The 21,987-nt window shown below is 39.5% G+C and overlaps 1 protein-coding gene across 1 annotated transcript in view; it reads left to right on the forward strand.

Annotated features, from left to right (window-relative positions):
- The window catches only part of TMEM63C (transmembrane protein 63C), a 2,716,247-nt gene that overhangs the window by 1,548,240 nt on the left and 1,146,020 nt on the right, over nucleotides 1-21,987 (forward strand). Inside the window, exon 6 of the mRNA XM_044073895.1 lies at nucleotides 1,757-1,836. Coding sequence (XP_043929830.1) covers nucleotides 1,757-1,836 — 80 coding nt within the window. The remainder of the gene's footprint in view (nucleotides 1-1,756; nucleotides 1,837-21,987) is intronic.

The raw sequence follows: 21,987 nt of genomic DNA on the forward strand, positions 1-21,987 counted from the left end.
TTTAGTCTACAACCGTTAAGTGATGTTTTACCTCTTGTACAATGATGACTTCTTCATATGCCTCTTCCAGGAAATGATCTATGTCTCTTTTGAATTTGAGTGTAGGGTCCAAATGCATCTTTGTGTAGAATAGGCCATTGGAAAGTTGTTTTTCAGCCTCCATATAGTATTGTTCCCAATTCATTACAATGACGACCCCTCCTTTATCAGCACATAGAACCACTATGTCATGTTGGTTACTAAGTTTAGTTAAAGCTTTTTGTTCAGTCTTGGTTAGGTTCTGTCTGATGTTGGCAAAAGTTCTGTTAAGGAAATGTAGGTCTTTGAGAACACATTCTTTAAAAACGTATACGTGTCTATCCATAGGTGGAATGAATTGGGATTTCCAAAATCGGAAATCAGTAGACCTTTGAGTTTGGTCATTTTTCTGAGAAAAATAATTTCAAATATAAAATTCTGCAAAAATCATTCACAGCATTCCGATATTTTTACCTACTCTCCAAGATACATAGAGATCCCATAAACCCACCGGGTAAACCCATTATTTCTGGCAGGGGATCACTAGTGGAACCACTTTTGGCCTTCCTAACTAAATACCTACAACCACTATTAACTTTAGTCAGGTCTAGACTTAAAGATACTACACAATTCTTACAGATTATCGATGATACCCAACTAGAACCAAATTGGTTACTTTGCACCCTAGATGTAACAGCACTGTACATAAATATACCCCATTAGGCAGGTTTAGAAGCCTTACAATTTTGGTTAGATAGGGCAAATATCTATCCACCAGGTTTCAACACTCTGTTACTCAGGCTTATAGAACATGTTCTTACCAAAAATGTGTTCTATTTTCGGGACACGTGCTATTTGCAGGTTAGAGGAACGGCCATGTGAAGCAGAGTTCCTCCCTAACCCAATTCAAGGACAGTTTGGACAACTGGATGGGGAACTGGAAATTCACCCTTGTTTTTGCACCTATGTCTCTGATGAACTAGCCTGTGTCCATCTCCTAGGCCCCTTGTAAATGTTTCATCTTCCAAGGCCCTGCTTATACTACTAAAGATACAAGAAATTGTCAGAGATTTCAGATGCATGGTTATACTTAAAAATGCCCCAGAGGAGCTTGTCCAAAACGGAAATAATTTGTTTTGCTTTTTTGATCAGGTGAGCTTTGGTCACTTGTTTCAGTTATTGTAGGTTCTGCTGTAACTTTCTTCAGTGTTTCTACATGTTGATGAATGATAACATACTCATGCATATACATGTATACTTATTTTATATATACCTACGTGTGTGCATTTTCAGAATTTTTGTGTCAAGTTTTTGCAAAATATATATGTATATAGATATATATATATATATATATATATATATATATATATATATATATAGATAGATATAGATATTTATGCATGTATATACACACTTTTTTTTCCAAAATACTTTATACAGTTTATTAAACTGCTGCTTCTGTTATAAGGTGGGCTGTTTGAAACTGCATTTGCCTTTTCTGAGTAGGATAAAAAAACAGAAAGGCCTACTAGCAGCTAAAAGGCTCTGCTAAACAAAATTTTTGTTGCATCATTGTCTAAAAGCCACCAACACATTATTAAGATTTATGCCTTTATATAAGTATCTTTGAGCACACAGTACACACAGCATTTACTACTGTTCCCATAAGTTGATTCTTTTTGATCAGCATATTTTTGGGGAGAACATGCTTGTTAAAACTTAATTTGTTGTTTTCTAGGTGCTGCTTCTGGTCTTCTCATGTTTGCGGAAGGCAGCTTGGGATTATGGCCGACTGGCACTCCTGATGGATAATGACAGGTAATTGAACATAGTAGTACATGCTACATAAAAATGTCATTATATATTTTGTTAATTATACCAGCAACAGAGATTTGTTAATAGGAGGCCATCTGTTTTTTCTTTAAGCAATTAGGAAAAAGTACTTAAGAAATGCAGTTAATAAAACTTAGATGAGACACAGTCTCAGTGGCATAAAGAGAACTGCATCACGAATAATATCCTAGATGTGTATTAAAAATTTAAGTTACATCGGGAGAATTATGTGACCTATAAGAGACAGTAGTTGCTTAATGTATATACTATCTGGGATTTCTACAGTTTAATGTTTGTAATGTGAATGGCCTGTTGTTCTGCGTAATGGCCGGTTTAGTGTGTGTGTGTGTGTGTGTGTGTGTGTGTGTGTGTGTGTGTGTGTGTGTGTGTGTGTGTGTGTAGGGTCTGGCACTTGAGTCAGTTCAAATGTACAGGAAGCAGTTTCATATGAACGTCCTAGCTGGTAGAAGCTTAGGAAATGTGGAAGTGTTATGGGATTTTAGTTGTCCAGTTTAGCTGAAGTGGCTGTAAATGATGACTCATACTGAATGTGGTAGGTACTGGGAAAAGATTGCATGAATGCTTGCAGCACTGCTCTGTGATGTCAGGTTGACTGCCCAGTGGCTTGATATGCAGGAGACAGCTCTGAAGGCCCTGTCAAGTAGTTCACAACAACTTAAAACAGTAGTCAGCTGCTACAAAGGGTCTGTAAGGGGGCAACATCAGAGCTTGCAAAAGTCTAAAGGAGCAAGTTGTTAGAGGTTGGTGTGTCAGAGTCAGGCTTATCACTCCAACCTGAGATCTCTGGGAATCCCTGAAGGGGTCAAACCTGGATCCCATGGCCTGTCCTCCTTCATTGTGCAAGATAATTTCTAGAGGGAGATATCAAGTGAGCATACTGGATTCATTCATTAAAAAGAGATAAAAAGAATCTACAATGAAGTATTCCAAAATGCATGATTACAAAGTTTCTCGAATCTGAGCACTGGGAACTTATGTTAATGACAACATGTTTGTCTGAAAACAGATGGCAGTGAAGAATACCTTTGTAAGGGTGGACTGCTCTGTAGGATTCCATCACTAATTAAAGACATTGTTACCACCACTCTGGAAAATTAGTGAACTAGGTTTGATTTCCAGTCACACTTGAGCTGACTTAGAATTGAAAGAACATTGCTTGGTACTTTTCCGTTATTGGGGCAACAAGTCCTTCCTGATTTCGTTTCGTTTTCATAGGACAGTCTCGGATTAACTAGACAGAAATGAAAAGTGATGTTCATCAGCCAAATGGGAAAGAAATGAAGCAGTGTGGGAGTGCCTAAACATATCAACTGGGTACAAAGTGCAGAAATTCAAGTTTAAGAAAATGTTAATAGTTCATAAAGAGAAAATATTATGACTCTTGCATACCACCCACTCGCATGCACACTCACTTCTAGGGATGTTGAAAAGCCAGTGCATTACAGGTATATGTTAATTAAATACCACTAACACCACTACAGTCTATTTATTTATTTTTTTTGGGGGGGGGGATTGACTATTGAGACTGTGGTTTCCATTAAAAATATATATATGTGCAAGCATTTTTTTTATTCTCCATTTCACCCTGTTTTAAAGCGTGACCATGGCATTTACCTGCTATTTCTCACAATGTGATTAACGTGTGTCCCATGTACGGTTTACTATTGAAATTGCAAATGGCACTTGGGCGACAGTTGGATAGTCGAACGTATAAGGTCGTAAACAAGGATGTCGAAGACAAAATAATCAATCTAGAAACGGTTTTAACATGGGTCGAGGTAGGTGTTCAGTATTATTCCCTACTACAAACATCTTCCCTACCTCGACCCATGTTAAAACCGTTCCTAGATTGATTATTATGTCTTCGACATCCGTGTTTACGACCTTATATGTTTGACTATCCGACTGTCGCCCAAGTGCCGTTCGCAATTTCAATAGTAAACCCCCATGTACATATACCTCTCAACTCTCTCTTGCTGTCGGCTCAAACCCCTCCTCACTCCCTACAACTGACAGTTTTATGAGAAAAGTGTGGTCGATCACATTTAATAAATAACGTCCATCATTTGAGTTATACACTTGTTTTTCTCCGAATAATGCATGCTAATTCACATCCTATTAAACCCTGTCGGCATGCATTATTCAGAGTAAAACAAGTCTATAAGTCAAATGATTGTTGTTATTTATTACATGTGATCGACCACACTTAATGAAATGGAAAATAAGTGTGTGCGGTACCCACTTCAGCAGCAGCTGAACGATCAGCGTTATAATGAGTGCTACGATTCCAAATGCTCATTATGACTGTTGCCCCAATAATGGAAAAGTACCAATTGCTTTTTTAGCATCTGAAGGATGCTTTGAGCTTTCTGGAACAGCTAGGAAGTGATGTACAGCAGAGTGCGCTAGGAAAAAAGATACAGCAGGCTCCTGCGGACCTGAGCTTCCCTTCCCAATAAAGAAATCTTTTTATTGTAATTTCTGGGTCTGCTAACCATCATGCCTCTAAGGGGCTGTCATCCAGGCACCCAGGACAGTGCTTTGTGCTCTTGCTGGCATCCCAGTAATGAGAACATTTTCATTTATGACCCTAACTCCCATTGCTGGTGGTGACATGAGCACTTGTATAACAGCTAGAGGGCAGGTCAAAAAGGAGCATTGCTGAAAGAGTATAGGAAGAATTTAATCCCACAGGGAGGATAAGAAAAATAGATGACAAATGATAGGCAGGTTAAGATATCAGTGCCCTCTGATATCCCCTGAGGCTCCTAATGTGGAGGATCTCATGGTCTCAGAAACCTGGGTGCTGTTCCCCTAAATGTGTACATTAGAGTCATCATCTTGAGAGAGTTGATGGAATGGGATGCCGAGAGTGACAACTTTAACCAGTTTCAGGCACCCCAAATCATGAATGTTTTTCCTGTTAGCCCTGTTACTCTGGTAGATCTACCATATGGGTGAATGAGTCCAAACCATCCAAGCTGCTAAAGATTTTACAGCATGACTTGAATATTAATAATAATTTTTTTTGTGGATATAGATTGATATTGATGATAGATGGTAGTCGGAGTGGTGACTATTGGATGGTCACATCTGATTGGGATTTTAACTGTGGTTGCTCCATCATATGCACGGGTTCTTAGATATTCTAAGATCCTGGAAAAATGCGTCCACAAACAACTTCTACACTTCCTAACCCAGAACAATCTACTGGCTAAATCTCAGCATGGCTTTACACCACATCATAACACTACCACAGCACTCCTCTCCTTCGCCAATGATATCTATCATAACAGAAACAATAACAAGTTCTCCTCAGCTCTATTCTTGGATCTTTCCAAAGCGTTCGATATAGTTAACCACCAACTGCTAATCCACACTCTGACCAATATGTCCCTAGGTCACCACTCCCTTCAATGGTAACAATCCTGTTTACACAACAGACAGCAAGCAGTACTATGGCAAAATAATCTATCTAACCTCCATCCCAACACCCTAGGTGTCCCCCAGGAGTCTATCCTGGGTCCACTGCTATTCTCCATATTTATCAATGATCTCGATGCTGTTATCCCAAAGGCCAACTTCATACAGTATGCAGACGACTCTACGTTGATCTGCACTGGTACCACCCAGGATGAGCTACAGGCATGTACTCAGTCAACTTTCAACCTAGCTGAAAATTGGCTTGCTGACCGATGTCTTCTTCTAAACCTCAATAAAACTAAACTGCTATTTTTCTTTCCCACGCAAAAATCCCCAGTGATATCCTTCTCCATTACCTCTAAAAATGGCACTATTATCTCCCCAGATGTCCACACACAACTACTTGAAGTAGTTGTAGACAACAATCTTAAATTTGATGCCCATATAATAAAACAATAAAAAACATTAATAAAAAACTGAGCTCGCTATATAGAATAAAATCATTCCTAACCCCACCAGCTAGGACTGCTATTGCCTGCTCCCATCTCCTGTCCACCCTCTTCTATGCCTCCCCTATACTTGCCAAATTAAACAAAATGGAACTCAACAGACTCTCTGCTTGCTATAATAGCATAGCTAAATTTGCCACTGGGCAGCCCTACAGAACACATCACTGTATAAACCTAACAATTATAGGCTGGCTAGAGCTATCAAGGCAGATTCAGTACAACCAACTTATTGTGGCTTTTAAAATTCTTAACCAACCTGATAATACCCCTACTTTAAGAAATATCATCAGTCCTCACACCAACCAAAGATCACTTAGATCATCCAATAGAATTGTAGTGCAAACCACTATAGCTAACAACTTAGCAGGGAACTCCACATTTGCCAACTCTGTAGACAAAGCTTGGAACTCACTACCTCCGGACATTACAATAAACACTACCCTTTCTAAATTTAAGAAAGCCCTCAAGCAGTACTTCATGACTCATTGGCTTTGCCCCTGTGCCAGACCTAATTAAATACTTGGTAACACTGGTACACCTGCATCATATTAACAATTGTTTTTTGCAATTAATTGTCAGTTTAATTCTATTGTGTTGTAAACTAGCTTTCCAGATGTAAAGCATGCTATTACAGCTAACCTATACTCCGTGTGGCAATTTGACTGTTATTTAATGTACTTTAGTGTGTTCTATATTAGTTTCTATCACTGTATTACTTCCTTTGGAGCTTTTCTCCCCAGGCCTCTGCTGAAAATGGACATGTATCCAGTCAGACTATCCCGGTCAACAAATGTAAAATAAATAAATAAATAAATAAATAAATAAGTATCTAGGCAAGGAGCCTGAATATGGTGGATCCTGTGGGGAGCCAAGGTAAATGTTGTGGTTTAGCTGGTAGTAAACAGGCTTATGCCTTCTTGTTTAGCAGAGTGGGGTAAGCAGTAGGTATCCTTGCACTGCTGCATTTTAAGTCCTTGTTATCTGTTGTGCCATCAATATATTCTGGTACACCTGGGACAGTCTCAGTATAAAGTTCATTGGCTCTACAGTCCTCTTGTAAGGAGATCATAGGCACTTGCACACCTGAGTGAATGTAGCCATTCTGTAGTAAACTAAGTTGAAATCAGCCAAGGCCCCAAAGCTGGTTGTCTGTTGGATGGGGTGCAAATTGATACTCATGTCCTAAGACCTTGGCAAGGGGGGGCATTCTACTCTGACCCACAAGGGACTCCCAGAGAGGTTCCTGCATCAGTTTTCAGCTCAACAAGGTGTTAGAGTTGCATTTTGAGAGATGTATGGGCCTTGTATGGATATACCTGATTTCTTTAGGGAACTACAGAGTTAAAGTATTTTGCAGCTGCATTTTATTTTGCTTTCACTTTGGCATATGACCAAATAATGGATCATAAAGAGTTACATAAATGGAGGTGAAGGACTGTATTTTTAGGAAGTAACTGTATTGGTAGATATTTGGAATCAGCACTTTGGATGGATGAAAGCCTACATGCACTGATTGGGCAACCTAGGCTAATGAGGCTAGTTGAACTGCTTTATCTCCTGTTCCTTTGGTCACTGATCACACCCTGTTTCCCATTTTCTACATGGTGTTAGGGTATTGAGTCAACTGTCTACCACCTCTGTTGATTCAGTGCATCTCTCCTACCTTTTTCAACAGTCGTGCCTGACTGTCACAGGTCTTCTGTCACACATTCCATCCACTTCTTGCTGTAGATGCCCTTGTTTCCTCTTGCTTTCTTTCTGTCAGTCACCAAATATTCTTTACGAGGTTGTCTTCTATTTTTCTGCACATGTGCCCGAACCGCCATAATCTGTTCTCTTTAACCTTCTCTGTAGTTGGAGCTACTTTGGCTTTTGGTCTGATATCTTTATTTCTTTCTCTCTCCAACAGTGTGCATACTACCACCCCTCTCAGGCACTTCATCTCCATCACCTCTAGCTTCCTCAAGTGTTTCTGAACCATACAGTGGAGCTGGTAACACCACTGTTTTGTACACTTCACTTTTCAGCTTCTTTGGCATTCTTCTCTCAAACACTGTCCCTGACTCTCTGTACTACTTGGCTGCAGCCCCTCTGATTATTGACCTCCTCATTCAGTCACACAGGGTTATAATTAGGGACAAGGCCATGGATAGAGGTAGAGTTATCATACTTGTGTAAAGATGGGCACTAGGATGAAGGTAATTTCCCTTATTATTTTATTATAAACATTTTTAACAATGTCAGCATCATGTCCCACATTTAAAAATCTTTCAGTACTTTCTTTTGGTTCTTCTGTCTAATCATTATATGTAGGCCCGTAGGTAAGTACTAGGCTAGCTGCCCCTGAGGACCATTTTAAGTCTAGCCAATTCCTCTTTTTGTGCTCAAATTAACTTGTCCCATTTGGTTGGAGACTGCATTACCCATCCCATAGTCAATAATCATATATTACCCCAATGAGAATAACTGGAATCATACAGTAGATAATTTGAGGGGACCCATACATGGGATAAAGCATTCAGGAGCTGCCTCTGTCCATTGGTAGTATGGGAGCAGTCCTGAGGTGAATGTTCTTTTTCTCATCCATAGATCCAAGCAGTGCTTGATATGGACAGGGATGAATTTTATTTTATGTGGATGGTGAGTTTGTTTCAGAGCAGCTGTATCCTCTGTGAAATATACCTGTTCCTCCAAACCATTCTTTTGATGCTGCAGAAGAGGTTTAGATCCATAGACCAAGTATTTTTAATATCATTTGACTTGCTGATGTACAGTAAATTTATCAGTATTTGGTCGGAGGATGCCTTGTCTGCCAGACACAGCTGACCTCTTATCAGTCTATAGAATACCAAGTATAGTGACAGAGCTTTCAGTTTGTCCATGTATTACATATTATTTAGACCTTGTATCCTTTTAGTAAGGTATCTCTGTGGGTGTTCTAATTGTTGCATTTGTCTGGACAGATGTATGCCAAGGGGCATTATATTCAGTGACTGGCCTAATGAGGGCTGAGTAAAGGGAGACAATAACATCCCTAGCTCTGGACACAATCCCTTTGTTTATAAGCTGTACAATATAGAAGACCATTCCTACAACAGTGTTCACATGTTGATGAAAAGTTACATCACTGTCCTCATAAATTCCCAAATCCCGAACAACGGGGTCAGCTGTTAGGGGTGTATTGATAATGTGGTAGTTCCCTGGGATAGATGCCTTCCCAAAGGACGCAATAATGCATTTTTGCCATTTAGTTTCAGTCCATGATTTTGGCACCAGTTATTTATTTTGGAAAATGATGAATACCTTTCCACTGCTAAAGTAAAACTGCCAAATAAACAATTAGTGAAAACAGATGGCAGAAAATACGACCACGGCCGATACAAAAACATGTATCGTAAAGCTGAATATAGAACCTGAGGGTTAGCAAGGTTCTATCCACGATGTAGATCCTAATAGTCCGTTAAAAACAAGTTTTAATGTCACTAAAGTTTTATATATAAAGACAACTAGAGTCCCATGTTTTTCAACAATCTGAAGAAGAAGAATCGAAAGCTCTTATCGTTTGACAAGGAAGGGACCATTTTTATTGTGCTGACTTTGGTGACATTAAAACTTGTTTTTAACGGACTATTAGGATCTACATCGTGGATAGAACCTTGCTAACCCTCAGGTTCTATATTCAGCTTTATGATACATTTTTGTATCAGCCGTGGTCGTATTTTCTGCCGTCTGTTTTCACTAGTTATTTATTTGGGGATACAATTTATTTAGGTTATATCTTCATATCCCTAAGCAGCTGTCCATATGGGAGAGCTGCTATTACTGATATTACATGAGGGGGATGGCAACCAATGGGGAGTGTGACATAGTCAACTTTTGGTTATCAAATGTGATTCATGACTGGATGCAGGGAGAATATGCTGGAGTTCATCCCAGCTGCAATTAATGCAAGAGCACAAGAGGTAGAATTGCAGATGGTACTAATCAGTGGGAGGCAGACACACAGTACCTTTAGTGGCACAACAGCAGTAATGCACTAAAAACAAAAAGGAAATGTGTGTCAGTTTGCAAACATGTTTCTCCATGTGGTGATTTTTCATGTGACCATGACACACAAAAGATTGAGATAACTTTCATATTGTTTCCAGTACATATTTCATGTTCCTAGACAACTGCCCAGGATATACTTGAAACCTGGCATCACTGCTTCAGATTGCTGTTGTCCAAGAAGGGTGTTTCCACCACAGATCTTGTTTGTGGCATAAAATGCCTTCAGAGACTCCTTTCTCTGTGGATATCTCCCTTCTACAGAGTGCTGGAAGCAATGTAAAGTAGCACATCGTCAACATCTACTCAAAACTTCTAGTTGATCACCAGACCTGACTGACATACACTCTTCTGCATTGCTTTAGAGGTTATTATAGATGTCTTCATCTTGCAGCAAGTCCCATTCATGTGCAGTCACGTACCTGCAGTTATACAGCCTATGTTCAAGTACTTATGCAGTGACAATCTGTTAGAGTAACAGTTTTATCAGACAAGCTAACCCTTCTCTTAAAACAACCAGTATGAGAAAGAGCTTTCTGGTAAAATGCTGTCTTCCATAGCTTCCAGGTTTCCCAGTACAGAGAAGAACAGTGGGTCCCTCTTGGTGTATTGTGATATCTGACCTCACCCAAGTATATCATTGGATTGAGTTGCTCCAATCTGGTGGCCATTATCTTAAGATCTGCAGTTTCAGCAGTGTGAATTTGGACCATTAATATGACCAAAAGACCTAGTATAAATAATTTAATTCCGTATATGTCCTTTCCATATTAAATTTAAAGAATCTAAAGTGAAAAACTGCTTCTGATCGGGGATCAAGAATTTTCTTTCCCATAAGGAGTTACATAATGCACGGCTACCATTTGTAGTGATGTTCACATGTTTGGTAACCCCTGACTAGAAAATCTAAGAGATCCCTGTTCTAGATTCAGTGAGTTGTAAGACACCTCTAAAACATTCTAACTAATATGCAGTATTATGAATGGAACCATGAGACCCAGTGTAGCCTCAAGATCCAAAGCCTTAATGACAGGAAGTTCCAGCACTAAGTAGTATTACAGTAGAAAATGAATGAGATTTAGAAGTTCCAGGATTCTCCATATGAGTAAAGGAACCTGACAGCCCCTTGATACCCTAAGAAGGCAAGAAGTTGGGGGTGAAGAACCCACAATGTCTTTCTGTTTACCATAATCCTCAGACATGGAAGATCTGTACAGTTCTTTTTGCTTAGACCAGACCATGGCAGATGCAGGCAACCAAGAATAAGTTTATCCAGGTGAAGGGAAACCTTGATTCCTCTGCAACCCCCAGTGCCATGTACTTTGTTAAGACTTGGTGGCAGATGAAAGAAGGGATAAGACAAGAGTGAATGGTAGGGATCTGAGCTGAAAGTAATAAACTTCTAGATGCAAGTGTTACTGCTTTCTTCATCCCTTGTGAACTTGTTTGCACAGGCAAACATCTTGAAGGTCCAAAGAACACATCCAGTCATTCCCTGACAAAAGGGTAAAAAAATCACTTGAAGTGTAGCACTGCAAAAGCCTTCTTATAGCTCACAAATGTTAGGCTGCTGAGAGCCTGTGTTGGCCTGAGGTCCTCTGTTCGTTTTAGTACTAAGAAGAAGTGAGGATAAAACCTGTATCTCACTGGTTCTAGAAGAGCAGGCTGTGGTACTTTTTTAGACGTGTTTTGGCCTCCTTCCTAACCAGTGTTTTTTGCATTGGGATGGTTTCCAGTAAGACCTAAGTTAAAGGGGAAGGAGAAACAAAAAATGCAAATCATAGCATTTTGAATACAGGCATGCAACTCCCACACATTCACTATTATGTTATTCAAAGCAGATGAATGGAGTGGCAGTCTTGTCCCTGACAGCCTTCTCTGAGAGAGGGCTGATATAGATATCAAAGCTGGTTCTGGTCAATCATAAATGGTAGGCCTCAGCTGCCTTGACCTTGCAGCTGACATTAGAACTTGATCAAAATATTTGAGTAGCTGCCAGTTGGTCTACTTTGAATACATTTTAAATAGTTTAGAAATTAAGTCTGGTCTCTCATTGTAATACTTCCTTCATGACCACTGTTATCAAAAGGCTGTTCTCATGGTTCCACAAACAAGAAGTCTATTCAGTTAGGACCTTTGTCCTTACCTTATGACAGCCAGACATCAGACTCCATTAAGTCAGATAAATAAGTTAAACATAATGAACACAGTTAACATAACATTGGATCTTCAAAACTATGTCATTGCTGCCAAGACATTTAAGTCAGATGTGGAAGTTATCTGATTTCAGTTGAACACTGGATCTTTGTGTAGATGCTCTTGCTTCCAGAGAATTTTAAGTCAGATACAGAATTTCTGTGAATTTGCAACAACGCCTTGGCAGATCACCTAAAAACTCTATCCCTTTACTCTGTCTCCTCCTGACTGTTAAAGGGTGATCTATGTATAACCTACAAGGCATTCTCAAATCCAGACCTGATGGAACTGTTACACATTTGAAAATCAAACAGCACAAGGATTACCTGATCCAATTACCAAAACCTGGTCTGTGACATGAACAAAACATGCATGAGAGCCAAATATGTGTCTCAGAAATTAACCCCTCTCTGGAGCAGGTTACATACTCACATAAAGCAGAGCCCTTTCCTGACCCTCTTCAAATGCAATGTGGATCAATGAATGGGAAATCATAAATTCACTGTTGGGAATGACACCTGTGTCCCTTATGGACAGGGCAGTCTGTAAAATACCCAAAGGCACAGGCACAAAAAAAGCTGTCCTCCAGCCCTTATGCAACAAAAATTGGGTAAACCCAGGTAATGTCTAGGCTCATAAAGGCACTTCAGCTGTTAGCCTAGTAAACCCCTATGAACCTATGAATGCTGGAACTATAAGAATATGCTTTGGCTGCAGAACGCATCCCTTACTCCATCCTGCTATTCTTCTGAAATACTGCGCGACTATGCTAGGCTTTTCACTCCTATCAGCCTAGTGAATTTATTTGTGTCATGGGCATAGTGAAAAAGAACTAGATGTTTCCATATTTCAGAAGTGAACAGTAGAAAAGAAACTGACAAACCTATTGACATTTTAAAAGAATGCAACCCATGTGATTTAGAAGACTTTGTTCTTAGTCCATTCTGCAAAGTAAATACCGCATTCATCCCCCTAACCACCCCATCAAAAGCAGTGTCTTTCCTGACAACATGAAACATATTATAATCATAAACCTTCATAACTTGTATGTTATAAATATGAAATTGCCTTATGTACACAGACAACCCTCTCCTCCTACCACCCAACACTACAACCTGTGAGAGATGCACTTATCTACCCAAACTGGAGGTAAAGCTCTCTCCAATCAAGATTGAACTTGACAGTCAGGAGGAGAAGGTAAACACTTGCACCACACCACACTCATCACATAGTCTCACTAAATCTACACCACCAAAATCCACACATAGAAACACAAAAACATTAGCGGAGGCTCTCAACAATAATCTGCTCAAGCAACAGAGACCTCCAAAGCAGAAATGCAAACAACCTCCACCCCCCAACACAACCCAAATGACACATAGCCCACCGACTCACTGTGCCACTCAACCACAGCCAATAAGGCAAAATGACGTACCCAACACACTAGTCATAGGTGACTCTATAGTCAGGTACACTGATGTCCCACTCACCAGGCTAAACAAGGAGAAGGTTACTGTCAGCTGCCTGTCAGGTGCCAGGATCCGCCACATAACCCACGCACTCAGGTCACTCCACAACAAGTACAAATATGACTCTGTCATTGTCCATGTTGGTGTGAACAACCTGAGACATACCTCCCTGGACTACATGAAAAGAGACATGGAGGAGCTCTCCAATCTTGTAGTCCAGGCAGGTATGACCCTAGCCCTGAGTAGCATTCTGCCATCACCCAGAATTATGCCACAGTACAAGGACAAAATGATTGACTTCAACAATTGGCTAAGCTTCTGGTGCCATTCTAAAGGGATTCAGTATCTGTCTGCCTGGGATGACATGGTCGACAGACCACAATGCTTTGCCAGAGATGGCCTGCACCTGTCACCCCTGGGATTCTGGATACTGGCTAAGGTGTTTGCCACCCCTATAGTGCCTTTTTTAAGCAAGGTTCAAATGACAAATTCACTACCATAACAGGAACAGGCAAGCAAAAACTGAGGGTGATGCTACTCAGTACTAGAAGTCTGAATCTCAAAATGCACTCACTCGAGGCACTCCTTAAAATGGTGAACATCGATATCTGTGCAGTGACTGAGACCTGGTTCAAGGCTCCAGAGAGCACCCCTGCACTACCAGGCTATAACTCATACCACACTTTTCGGCCATGTAACCTGGACCGGAACACCAAAGGCGGAGGTGTGTCCATATTCATTAAGGATATCCACACCTCCAGGCTAGTTGCTCAGCATAATGCAGGCGAGGTTATCCAAGTGCAACTAACTCTGGGCAAAACTGCAATCCAAATTGTAGCTTGCTACAGATCACCCACCATGCCCCAGGATTCCCACTCCTCTTTTCTTGATGTACTGGAAAATATTAGGGTTCAACTAAACACCCTAATAATGGGCAATTTCAGCTACCCACCATTAACAGGGAAAACTACTCATGTACCAACTCCTTCGCTCAACGCTTTCTGGAATTCATAAACTCCAATGCCCTGGATCAACTTATCCACACCCCCACCAGGGGCAACAATATCCCAGATCTAGTCATTACCAACATGAGTGACTGGTGTTCCACACTTGAAGTCAGCACCTCATTGGTCCAATCCGACCATAAGCTAATTACCCTAGATAGCCACATCCTGCCCCCACCCCCCATTAAGGAAACCATGGTAAAAAATTTCTCCAAAGCCAACTTCATGCTTCTTAAGACAGAAGTGGTGAACTTCATGACACCCATGCAGATGGACAATACAGTTATGACTACTGAATCCTGCACAATTGCACTTTATAAGCACTTACATGAGTGCATGGATTGTGCTATCCCAAACAGAATCAAGACGCCATCCTCCAAAAAAAGGAAGACAATCTGGTGGTCCCCTGCCATAAACAAATTGTACAACAGAAGGAAGAAACTGTTGCAAAAGTGAGTAAAATCCCATGAGTGGAGGAGCTCCCTGGTCAGCCTCAGTAAGAAGCTGCGATCCCTGATAAAATCCTCCAAAGCTAGTTGCAAAAACAAAATTGCCACTGATTCTAAAGACAACCACAAAGCGTTCTATAGCTGTGTCAAGAATCTCAATGGCAATACTCAGATCTGCTCTGAGTTACAGCACAATGGCACTAAATATACAGACCCAACTGATATTGCCAACATCCTGGCAGATAGGTTCAGTGCTAACTTTACCCCCTCTCACCCCCTAAAGAGCCCATCTCTATACTGGAAGAATGCAAAGTTCCTATAATCATGGCTGCACAGGTAAAAACCATACTCTCCAAAGCCAAGAACACAGCATCCATTGGACGAGACAACATCCCAGGCTGCGTTCTACACGAACTACAGAATGAACTGGCACCCCACCTAAGTACCATGTTCAATCATAGCCTCACCTCAGGCTTTGTGCCTGCTGAATGGCGCACAGTGACGGTTATCCCACTCCACAAGGGGGAGCCACCACAGACACCGGAAACTACCGCCCCATTAGCCTGATGAGCCTGGTCTGCAAGGCCATGGAACGTATTATCATGGAACTTATAAACAAAGATATTGGTAATCTCCAAATTCTGGACCCCACCCAGTTCGGGTTTGTAAAAGGCAGATCATGTCTCCTAAACCTGATAGACTTCTTTGAAGCAGTCACCAAAGCCGTAGACAAGGGTAAGGTGTTTCACACAGCCTATCTAGATCTTGTCAAGGTTTTCGATACCATCCCCCACTCTGGAATTATAGATAAACTCACTAAACTAGGTATAAATCCCTATGTCACAAGATGGGTTGCCAACTGGCTCACTGACAGAACCCACACTGTGAAAGTAGCAGACTCCGAATCTGACTTCAGACCAGTGACAAGTGGAGTACCACAGGGTTCAGTCCTGGGTCCTCTCCTGTTTGGTATCTACTTCTCTGAAGTACAAGCTAACACAGAATGTCTTTGGCTAACGAAGTTCACAGATGACTGCAAACTAGGAGCCATAATCGAAACTCCTAACGATGTGGACATCCTACAAAAGGGCCTCACTGAGAGAGATGCCTGGTGCCAAAGCCATGGCCTCAAGCTCAATGCCAAAAGGTGCATTGTCATCCCCTTTGGTAAAAACTCTGTACCCATGAACTACAACATAGGCGGTAGTATACTTAACACCGAAAGTGTGATGAGACCTTGGGACACAGGTGGACAGTAGTCTCTCCTTTGATAATCACATCACCACAGTAGTCAGGAAATCCTTCTACATGGCACACCTCATCACAAAAGGTTTCTCATCCAGAAAAAAATAGGTCATTGTTCCCCTCTACTCATCACTCATTAGACCCATTATAAAGTACAACGCCCCTTTTGGTATGTACCTCACAAGACATCTACAACAACTGGAAAGGCCGCAGAAATTACCAGCCTCAAATAGATGCCCTATGCAGACCGTTTCAAAAAACTCCAGCTTTACTCCATCGCATATCGCCTACTCAGAAGTGATCTCTGCCTAACATACAAAGCTATGTCAAACCCAGAGCTGTTGGGCATGCTCCACTTAAAGAAATCCCAATTCCTCCGAGCTACACGCTCTAGGGACCTAAACCTTGTCACCGCAATAAGCAGAACATGCCGAAGGGATAGATTCCTGTCCCAGAGACTTCCCGTACTCTGGAATAAACTACCTGTCTATATCAAACAAAGCTCCTCATTAGCACTCTTCAAGAAAAATCTTGATGATTGGATGGGAAATAGGAAATTCACCCCGGGGATCACCTCTGTGGCTCTACTGGACAGTGGCACAAGAAAATAATTTTCTTGTGTGGCAAAAGCCAGGGTACCTTTTTGGCTGGACTTGTATAGGCCCCATTGCCAATAGCCTAGTACCTACCTGTGAACCTATGAACCTATTAGTGTGTGCATGTAACAACAAGTTGAAAATACACATTCAAAAAAGCTGTCAAGTATAATAAGTGGGAACTATAACTTCTTATCATAATGCCTACATTATCCATATTATTTTGGAATGTAAGTGACCTTAAAGGTATAGACAAAAAAGCTAAAATAATTTTTTTTTGTTCAAGTATTTTTATTCAATTTTTCAAACCAATAATTAATAAACTTTACAGATCAAGTAAGAATAAGTTGAATAAACTATTTACAAAATGTACAATGGCCTCAAATCAAATAATGATAAAAGGAACATAATCATAGATACACAAATAAATATTATACATTAAAACCAAAACAAAAAATGTACTTTTTGCTTCCTCTCCTCTTATGAAGGTAAAGTTGTGTCTGTTTTAAGTGTCTCAATTAGGGAGAGAACTTTCTCCCAAGGATTATTTATCCATTTCCTAGGGAAAAGGTAAAATTATTGAATTGTAGCAAGAAATGTAGAATGCAAATAACAGGAGACACATTTAGAAAAGAATGAGCATGTGAATTAGATAAAGAATGGATGTTCAGGATGGATATTCACCAGAATATCAGGGAAAGGGGGAGCACTGACTCTAATTGCTAGAGGTGCTTCAATAGTAATAGAAGAGAGAAAAAAGATAATAAGGGTAGATTTTTGGTAGTAAGGAGCTACTATCAAGTGCGGATTATGCTGTCATATATTTATATTCCATCAAACAATTATCATGGAGCTTAAGAAAATTTTGGGATAAATTATCAGCTTTCAGCAGGGAATATTACTTGTAGGTGGGGAATGGAGTTTGATTTGCAACAGTGAGGATGTATATGGGGAGCCTCAAAGGGAAAATATAACAAAAAGGATAGATTTCTGAAGAAATTTATGAAACTGTTTGGTGTGGCAAGATGTGAATATAGTAGTAGTAACTCGGAGAGAATTTACATATGATTTTTCTCAGGAACATTTGCATTTAATTGAAAGCTTCAACAGATATCTAATAACTAACTATTTCAGATCATGCACTAATAAAAACTAAGATAAAAATGCATGGTAATGAAGTCAAAATGAGACACTGGCGCTTTCCCACCTACCTTTTAAAAAGAGAGGAATTTAAGGAATGGGTAGTGGAAATTATTTGAGAGTTAGAAATTTCTTCTAAAATTATAGCTAGTGAGTGGGATAAAATGAAAATTGGGTTTAAAAATAGGGTAGAAGTAAAAGAAAAAGAAATATGGTTAAGAAGTAATAGGAATTATTTAGCGGGGATGACAAAGGTTAAAGTATTGCGGAATAAGGGGAATCTCACAGAACAAGAAGAGGAGTAAATGCAGGGTACTAAACAGAAAAAAGGGAGCATCTGGATAATATACATGAGTTTAGAAAGATTACCGTTAACCAGCTGTTTTTATAGTAACTCCAGAGCACAAAAACTATTAGCATTAGTACAACAGCTCAGGCAACAGAAAGTAGGAAGGGTTTTGCCAAACTTAGGGAGCCTGTAACAAGAGAAAGAAGTGGAGATCCTGTCAAAGTGTTAGAGATATTTCAGAAATCTTATGAAAAATTGCATAAAGCAGAGAAATGTGGAAATCAAGAAAGGGTACAAATGGAAAGGCTTATGGAAGACTTCATTATGCCAAGGTTAAGAGGTAGATGAGGTTCAACAACTAACAGTTAATCTTGGGAGAAGATGAGATTAAAACAGCAATGTATAATCAGTCTGCTGGAAAGTCTCCCTGAAAAGATGCATTCTTGTAGAAGTTTGAAAGTTAGGAGTTAAGAAAGGGGTCTGGAAGGTTTTGCTTAACAGTATATTGAAAGGACGAGAAACACCAATATCTTAGAAGAAAGCTGTGGTGGCTGTAATACCTAAATTCAGTAAAGACCCTTCAGACCCAACTTCATATAGACCTATTTCAATTTTAAACCATGATTATAAAATGGTTATATCTATACTAGCGAATAGAATGGCAAAGGTTTTGCCAACGTTGATAGACATGGATCAGTGTTGTTTTGTGGAGGGGAGACAAACATTTGACAACATTAATACAACAATGATGATCCAGAGCGAAGTAGAATGTAAGAAAGTACTGCTGTTGTTGGTGTGTTGTGATGCAAAGAACAAATTCAGCAGAGTAACCTGGGATTTTGTGAGTAGGGCAGTTGAATCATTTGCACTTCCTAATAACGTAATAAGGTTAATTAGGAGGGTGTATGAGGGATTGGAGGCAAGAATTAAAGTGGGAGGGTTCCTCTCTGATAAGTTGTGTCCAACCAGAGGAACCAGACAAAGTTGTCCTCTTTCTCATTTGTTATTTTCCTTGTATTTAGAGATATTGGCAAAGAAAATAAGGGACTCAGAAATTCAAGGATATAATTGGCATGGCAATCAAGTAAAATTGGATTTATTTGCTGAGTATATTATTTTGTACCTGATAAGTCCAGAAAAGGACACCTCAGTGTTGTGGAACATTTTGAGACAATTTCAGGTTTTTAGTAATATAAAATTAATGAAGATAAAACAAAGGCTATAGTTGTAAATTATGTACCCACACATGAGTTGGTTCAGCAATATCCATATTTATGGGGACATGGTATGATGAAGTATTTATGAGTATGGGTTAAAAAGGTTTCTGTCTTGGTAGCCAAGGATATGTGGAAATAGACTAAATTAAACATAATACAAAACCTGAGAAACTGAAAGCTCTTGTTTATGACTATGGGTAGTAAGCTACAAGGAGTGAAACTGTTTTTACTCCCTTTAGTTTTATATAAGGTTCAGGCATATGTTTAATCACAGAGGAGAAATAATAAAGAGTTGAATGAATTTATCTGGAAGGGGAAGAGGACAAGGGTTAAGTAGGACAAGTTGATCTTTCCAATAGAACAAGCTGGTTTTGGATTACCTGATTTGAAGAAGTACTTTAGAACTTCATAATTAAGACTCATACACATAACACAAGCAGAAAGTTATAATTCTATGTTGAAAGGGATGATGATGAAACAGGAGAGAAATTCAAGAAATAATGAGAGAGTAAGATGTTGAATGCAGATCCTTAAGGAGAATAACAACAGACATATGGAATATTATATTGATAAAGTAGTAGAAAGTACTGTAAGAACTAAGCCAACCTGAGACTGGAGAAAAAAACTTCCTATAGGGATGACTGCAAGCATGGATTCAGAGAATAGGCAAGAGGGGACTGGAATTTACTGGAGAAAACTGGTAAAGAAACCCAAGGTATTGAGAACAAATAACTAGAGAGGGAAAAGTAATAGAAAGGGATGAGGCCAAAAGGGCAGTTGAACTGCAAGTTAGAGGCTGCCTTCCCTACCAGGGATTGATATCAGAGGATAGGCCATGAGAAAGAGACAGAGGAATTGTGAAAGATCTGCTTTGGTAGAGTTTTTAGTTGAGCATTGAACATGAGCTGTTGTTAAAAAGGGATAATTAGTTGGGCATATAAAACATTGCATAATAACTATAAGAATCAATCAGAGGAGGTTAGAAAAGATTGGGAAGAAAGACTGGATAAGCAATTTACAAGGGAACAAAGGGAAGACATATCTATGGCTCTCACGTATGTAACAAAGTCTAGATGATTTACAGTTTTTGCATGGAAGTATTTTCATAGGTATTTGTATACCCCAAGCAGACTGTAAAGAATGTTTCTTCAGGTAGATTGCAAGTGTTGGAGGTGTGATGGGGAAGAAAGAGGCAACTGGGAACATATGTTTTGGGAATGTAATGAGTTGGCAGATTTAAAAAATTCTGTCAGAAACATTGTGTGAGTAAATGGATGTAACTAAGGAAATGATTCTCTGGAGTTGGGATGCAGGATGTGAACTGCATAGACATAGTAAGGCCTTGTGAAGTTTAATTCTGTTGGCTGCCAAATCTAAAACAACTGTATTTGAAGTATTGAATATTGTAACAGAGCTAAAAGAACTGGAAGTGGGATCTTTAGAAACAGGAAGGAGTACATTACATAGAAATAAATGGAAATTGGTAGAACAGTACATGCAGAGTAATGTTCCAGCGGAGAATTGAGGTTTAAGGGGTGGTAAGAATTGAGCAATTTATGTTATGCTGGATTGATGATATTTGTATAAAAGAATGTCTATTATTTATAATGTGTGTAACTGGAAACATATTAATATGATTAGTTAATGTTAATATGATTTGTTTTCCTTTATATTAATGTATATTAGCCTATTTCTTTAGTGATAATTTAATAAATATGTTAAAAAGGCTTTTTAACTATCCTTAATACACATCTGACTTCAGGCCCATTTTGAATGTCCCTCTGTTGGAAAGAATTGCAGAGGAAACTGGTGTGCATTCAGATACGAGTTTATATTCAAACATATGGCATACCTTCCAGACACAATCACAAGTTTGAGCAGGAATAAGTGGATTAACAGTACTTTAAACCCCCACTAATGATATCCCATCCAACAAGGATAAAGGCCAGATAAGAGGAGCTCTTTACTGGGGTTACTAAGGATTTAGCAATGTATATCACAAAGTCTCTTTGGCCAACTGATTAGCTCTGTATTTAGCCCAGATGTTCTAAACAAGTTCTCTGACTAGCTGTGCAGTCATTCAGTATTTGTCAGAACTGAGTCATTACTGTCATATTGCTCCTCTCTGGTGAATGGTATTATACAGGATTCATTGTAATCCCTGCTCTTCCCAACTTCCATCAACCCCATCCTTCAGATTCACAGTAACGTCAATGTTCTCCATTAGGGTAACAACTTCTTAATCCATCATTAAACAACTAGAGCAAAATCTTAAAAAAATTTCGAAGTGACCTGCTGAAAGTAGTTTAATTCCAGTAAAACAAAATCCACAGTTTTTGGTTTACATCTCAGCAAAGATGTATACCTCTACTCTGGTCATTTAATGTCCCTATAGTTTCTGCATGGCACTACTTCATATTTTAGATACCTTGATGTGTGGTTAGTTTAAAGTTTGACATTTGAGCATCATGTGATGTGAATTGAATTGTATGAAATAAGATTAATCCTTTCCTATCTTTGAAATTTGTGCT

The sequence above is a fragment of the Protopterus annectens genome, chromosome 6.part0, assembly GCF_019279795.1.
Source record: "Protopterus annectens isolate FY-2018-M chromosome 6.part0, PAN1.0, whole genome shotgun sequence".
Taxonomy (NCBI): Eukaryota; Metazoa; Chordata; order Ceratodontiformes; family Protopteridae; genus Protopterus; species Protopterus annectens.